Source organism: Trachurus trachurus, assembly GCF_905171665.1.
Source record: "Trachurus trachurus genome assembly, chromosome: 22".
NCBI classification, from domain to species: Eukaryota; Metazoa; Chordata; class Actinopteri; order Carangiformes; family Carangidae; genus Trachurus; species Trachurus trachurus.
The window spans coordinates 29,915,020-29,921,696 of NC_139907.1; the positions used below are offsets into that span (position 1 = coordinate 29,915,020).

The window sequence follows — 6,677 nt, forward strand, 5'->3', positions numbered from 1 at the left end:
TATAAAGACTAGGTGAGCTAAAATAATAAATTAAATAAATGTTTGGAGATAATTGTCTCTAGCATGTTTACAGACGGGCTGACAGTCAACCCCCTGCACTAATACAGTAGTTAATCATAATAAATAGAGTTTATGATCATAAAACCACAGAGTCTGAAGCTGCTGCCGTTAATTCTTTTTATTTCAATCTATCATCACCATTAAGAGGCTACAGGTCTGGCGTGAAGGTTTTTGCAGATGTGAGCTGTCAGACCTTGAAGTTTTCAGCTCAGACTGAGGTGTCTGTCAAAGTCCAGGTCTGAGACCTGCAGTCAGAAACCAGTCCACAACAGACAGAGCTGCGGTCCTCGGCTCAGATTCCCACGTTTAAAAAAGAAATAATCAGCTCTGATTTGTTTCAAGGAGCGCTTATGGAGGCCTACCGCTTCACGTGCCCAGCGCGCGCGCGTCAAGCAGCAGAACGAGGCATTACCACATGAGACTGCACAGGATCATATAGCAGCGATGCTGGTGTGTGATGCTGCGGTGTGTATGGGCTGGCGGAGTGACGCGCCAGCAGGAGTCGGACTCTGCACTGCAATAAAGAGGCGGTGGCAGCTGAGAGCGCGAAGCACTGGAGCGCAGAGGCGTCCGGACAACACAGCTGCTCCGCTCCGCACACCGCACACCGCACATCCCATCATACCAGGCTTCAGGAGGAGGAGAGAGAGAGACGCAGCAGCGGAGGATGTCGCTCCGGCCTCTCACCAACTCATCCACCCGCTGAACGAGGCTGCTCCACGGCTTCAGCCCCAGCTCAGGACTTTTTAAACACACCGGTGAGTCCTCTCATCTTTAAGCAGCCTTTAGATTGCTTTGCCTTAAACCCCAGACTGTGGGAAGTAGCACTTTATGCATATTTAGATTTTATATATATATAAAAAAAATCCACTTTTTATGAAGTAACAAATGAGGTGCAGTTCAATAAATATTCATTTAAAAACAGACGTTGATGATTTAGGTTCAACAGGTGTTTAAAGTTCACTTCAGTTTTGCATTTAAATGATCCTCAGTATTATCCATCATGTCCACAAGTTAAATTATATTTAGTAATTACACAAATAATCAAACAAGAGTGATGTTGGTTCTTAATTTTATATGTCTTATTGAATTGTTGCTACACGGTGCACTTTTGCCCAAGACGAATTTCCCCTTTTGGGGACAATAAAGTTGATCTAATCTTAAGCACTGAACCTTCTTACAAACAGTTTCCATATAACAAACCCCAAACACAGTTCTGAGGGATATTAACTTTTTCATTCTGATGGTTTCAGACCTGCAGGTCTCAGGTCTCAGGTCTCAGGTCCTTGATCAGGTCTCTGCTCTTATCAGTCTCAAGTCACTGAGTGTGAAACAAAGATTTAAATGCTACTCGTTGAACATGAATGATTCTCTGGAGCGCTGACACTTTAATTCCCCTGACGGTCTTCCTCCACGTTTCACTAATTAATGAAGTCGTGGACCAAAACAAAGCAAAGGCCTGACTCATATGCATTCACACCATACTCAGGCCTTTTCTCATCACCCCAGCTCTCAGTGGAGGCGTCCACACAGAGACACTAAAAAGACGGCTCAACGGGCCATGCATGCACACGGGAAAGTGTGAGAGAGGAAAGTCAGTTTAAACATTCATCAGTAGGTTTCAGTGTGAAGAAGGTTCAGATCCCTCACTCCAGTTCAACTCCACACAGATACAAGTAAATGTCCCGCAAGATTTGACTACGATATTAATTAAACATTCGCCTTTTAGAATTTTTAAATTTGAGTATAAATGTGTTAACGGTGTCAGCTTCTTTATACAGTATAACATTTACATTATACACTTAAATCCAAAGAGACTTTGTGATAAATAAAATGTTTGTAGTTGAATAGTACATTAGATAAGTTACGGCTCCCTCACAGGTCTCCATCCAAGTGTATAGTTAATGGCTCAGTGTGTTGTCAAACAGATTCTATAACCACTCGTTCAGCACCACAGATTAAAATAATGATCAATTTCTTTAAATAAGGAGACGATAGTCATCATAGTCGGTGTTTTCTCAGCCTTTACAATGCTGCTGATTGTCGCTCGGACTTTTCTCTTCTCTTTACTAATTCATTTTTATTTGTTTTATCTGAGATGTGCTGAAAACTTTTATTCCTCTGGTGTAAAACTTTCATTTCTACTCTCTGCAAAAGAGAAACTCACTCAGTTGATCTGACAACTCAGATCCTCAAGGTCAGAAAATCTGTGAAAGTTTATGAATTTGTTATAACCAGCGGCACATCAGCTGGTTTTACTGCATGATCATATATTATATTACTTTAAAAACTTTCCCGCACTGGCTTGAATTAGCCTTTCAGATTTACAGTTACTGGAACCAGACCTGTGTGTGAATCTTGTAGTTTGGACCCGCTCAGTTCGGCAGAAGAACCGTCCCATTCCACATCCATTATAATGTGTGTGTGTGTGTGCGTACTAGCCTACACCCAGACTGATCACGTTTACAAGGAGGTGAAAGTGTCTTTCACCTGAGCCGAGGGCCACATGTCTGTGAGTGTCTGAGGCCCCTGGTATGCAGACATCAAAGGGTTAAAGGTGAGGAAGGCTCAGCAGCTCACCACTTATCTCCTCTAATGACCTCCTAAGTAAAAGTCAATTACTTCTGCGTCATGATCAGAGGAGGCAGACCACAGGGGGCTGTTGGAGCTGTAGGAGCTGCTCATTACAGAGAGCGGAGTTCACTGAGCTGCTCTGGCTGCACATCAGACCTTTCATTTCTCCTATTTGCTGTGTTGATTTAAATGTCTACCGCAAGAATCAAGTGTAAAACTCTGTCTGCATCTGAGTCGTGTTAAGTTTATTCTGATGAAATGACTCGCTTCACAGTTTTGAGTGAAGTGACAGAATTCTTTGTCAACTTAAATCCACTCACTCCTTGGTTCTCCCTGCGTTTGGAAGAAGCAGATTTTCCTTCAGTGCTGACTCCTCTGAAATTTCCGGAATAGATCAGATAATATTAATAATATTGATTATGATAAAACATTGGCTCCTTTTAAAACACAAACTGCAACATTTCACATGGTGTATCATGTCCAAGAAATGTCAAACCTGGAAGCTAAACACAAGCAGGACAGTCTGAACTCTGAGGAGGTTTTTTTTTATTTTTTATTTTTTATTAAATCTTCACAGGCTCAGTGAAAACTTTTGAATCTGCTCAGATAGTCATGATCATACGTAGACAATGGAAACCAGTGGAAGAATAGGAGGGAACATTATCAACATTATAATTACAGAATGTGTTTCACTGAATTGCATACTGGAGGAAAAAGTAATGACAACTTGGAAATTAGATACTACAATGATATGAGGAAGAAGAGACTGAAAATACTAAATAAAAAAAAGTACCTGGAAAAGCTCTGAATTCAAGAGTATTTAACGTATCACTGTTTCATATCAGTATATATATATATATACACTCAAATATATGTATACACAGTTGCCCATAAAGTTGGAATTTCTCATTTTATTCCAATTATAAAAGTTAATTGTGGTTATTATCACAGTGATGAGTCTGGAAGAGATTGATTAAGAAAGTTTTGAGAAGATATACACTTTATTTATCAAGAGTAAATCACATTGTCAGATTCATGAGAAGAGGTAAAAAATTCCAACTTTATGGGCAGCTGTGTATATCATATATCATACCATTTTAGCAGCAATTAAAAAGATTTAAAGTTTCGTTCTTTAACTGTTGTGTAGAGAACGGGTCGATTCTTATTGTATTAATGTTTTTAAAAGTATCTGGAGTTTAAAACTGAAATGCACACACGTGTGGGTGGGCGACGCTGCCGTTTGACATGCTGAGGGGCGGGGCATGTGGCTCCAGTCAGTCATCATCTCCCTCAGACAAAGATACTTTATTGTCTATTGTTGTTCTGTCTAATCAAACCTGATTTAACAGCTCACAGGTATTTCTGTCTCTGCCTCGACAGCCCCGGGCATGTACAGGAAACACAACTCCACTCTGTGTGTGTGTTCATGCTGCCAACTGTTATGTGTGGTGTTGACTCATGCACCACGTATATACGCTTATATGTCATTTAAGTGTATACATAGTAGCAGAAGTTAGTAGATTGGTACAGAAAGTATGTTAGAGAGGAGGAACTACAGAAAAGACAGGGCAACATCTTATTAAAGGGTGATTTTCACCTCTTTTTGACTTGAAATGAATAAAATCAATGAAAAAAAGATAGTTTACATCTCATTACAGTAAAGAGTCTTAACAGACCTGCAGTTCAGACAATGACCTGATCATGTTGATGATGAACAAAGTGTCATCTCAGTATCAAACATGTTGATGGGTTTCAGTGCTTTACCTTTAGCAGCTGAAGCTATGTGGATCCACCATGACCCACCTGAGACCTCTCAACCTTCAGTCCACTGCTGATCCTGCTGTGTTACACAAGCAGAACCCACCTCCCGTCTGCCGGATGGATCTGTTCCAGTTGTAATGAAGTGATGACATGTTTTAGAGAGAATGTTGTTTATTTTCTCAGTGTGAGGCGAACCTCTCAGATCATTCTGTCTGTCCTCAAACACTTCACCTATGGTAAACTTAGAGTAGTTAAAGGGACAACGAGGAGTTTCTATTTGGTTATAAAAAAGTCTCATGTTAATGTGGATGAATCTACGTTACCCACACTTGTTAATGGCTCCAAAGTTTTTTGGAGAGAGCGTGTTTTTCTTTGTTTTCAAACTTAGAGTAGACAACATTCTAATCAGCTGCTGTTTGTGTCTCCTCCAGACCTGCTGGACTTTGTGTAGCAGCCATGGGCAGCAAGACTCTAGCAGCCCCGGTCCCCCTGCACCCCTCCCTTCAGCTGGCCAACTACTCCCTCCTGCAGAGCTCCAGCGGCCTCCAGCTGCCGGCCGACCACTTCCACAGCGTCTACAGCTTCAGCGCCCTGCATGCCATCCACCTGCACCAGTGGACCCTGGGCTACCCGCCGCTGGCTCTGCCCCGCTGCACCCTCTCCAAGCTGCCGGCCCACTTCTCCTCCATGGCCTCCATCCCTATCTTCCCTCACCTGCTGCAGCCCAAGCAGGGCTCCTCGGAGCTGCTGCAGAGCTCCAAGAACAAGCCTCGCTTTGACTTTGCCAACCTGGCGGCGGCGGCCACCCAGGACGACTACCTGAAGGCCGAGGACCTGAGCATGTCGGGCGCCGCCGCGGCGCAGGCCTCGTCTCACCACTCCTCCTCCTCCGTCGGCCTCGGGTGCCTTCTGGACGTCACCAAACTCTCCTCCCCGGAGCGGAAGTCCAGCCGAGGCCGACTGCCCTCCAAGACCAAGAAAGAGTTCGTCTGCAAGTTCTGCGGCCGCCATTTTACCAAGTCCTACAACCTTCTGATCCACGAGAGGACGCACACGGATGAGAGGCCATACACCTGTGATATCTGCCACAAGGCCTTCAGAAGACAGGACCACCTCCGGGACCACAGGTGAGGACAGGACCTTGTCAGTATTGTGTTTGCTAAGGTGTGGTGCTCTGTCAGTTTCTGCTCTCTCTTACTCAGTGCTGCCTCGACTGATCTATAAGTAGTGGTCTTTTCAGGCTGGGACCATGTCTGCACAGGAGGGATGGTTTTACATTTTTTGGGGGGAATATTAAAGGGATAGTTCAACATTTTGGCAAATTGGCCCATTGCCATAATCCCTATAGTCATAGCAGTAGGTTCGTTACCTTTAATTGTCGGTGTAAGCTATTTTTAGAACGGCGGAGCAGAGCTGCAAGCTGCTCAGAGCTATGCTATGGAGGCGAATGGGATTTCTTGGTTTCCCTCATCAAACTCACCAAATACACAATCCAACAACTCCACAACGCTCTGGTGGACAAGTTGTGACCTGCACATTCACCACACTATGAGATAATGGAGACAGAGTTGTTTTTAAGGTAAATTCATGCAAAATCGCTGATGCACGTTTCCGTTGGGGGCAGTTTTTCGGCAAGCAGTCTCAGCATTTGCCTCTGAAACAACTCTGTCTCATAACGTTCTGTTATTATCTCATAGCGTGGTGAATGTGCAGGTCACAACTTGTCCACCAGAGTGTTTTGGAGTTGTTGGATTGTGTATTTGATGAGGGAAACCAAGAAATCCCATTAGCCTCTGTAGCGTAGCTCTAAACAGCTCATGGCTCTGCTCCGCCGTTTTAAAAATAGCTTGCACCAACAATTAAAGGTAACAAACCTACTGCTAAAACTATAGGGATTATGGCAATGGGCCAATTTGCCAAAATGTCGAACTATCCCTTTAAGCCTTTATATGATTGGACAGTGAAGAGAGGCAGGAAAGTAGGGATACTCACCGGGGAAATGACATGCAGCAAAGATGGTCGAACCAGTGACTGAGTGCTTTGGGGCAGACTAAGCCCAGATGGGACAAGCTGTAACCAGTCAACCACTGAGCCCCCCAGGGGTCGGGTGTGTGTTTAATCCTCACACACAGGACAGGTTCAGTTCTGACTGGAGGTCACATGCATAGTCAGTGTCGTTACTATGTATATACAGTACATGTGGAATACAGTTACTCTCCAGCCTGTATTGACAGTTTGGATGAGCAGTGGAGAAAGGTTTTAGCATATACATACAGTATGTA

At 43.7% G+C, this 6,677-nt stretch overlaps 1 protein-coding gene across 1 annotated transcript in view; it reads left to right on the forward strand.

Annotated features, from left to right (window-relative positions):
* Positions 1-736: 736 nt before the first annotated feature.
* Positions 737-6,677, forward strand: part of osr1 (odd-skipped related transcription factor 1) — a 6,926-nt gene continuing 985 nt past the window's right edge. Inside the window, exons 1-2 of the mRNA XM_083997534.1 lie at positions 737-818; positions 4,827-5,522. Of these exons, the coding sequence (XP_083853660.1) occupies positions 4,852-5,522 (671 nt within the window). The 5' untranslated portion in view covers positions 737-818; positions 4,827-4,851. The remainder of the gene's footprint in view (positions 819-4,826; positions 5,523-6,677) is intronic.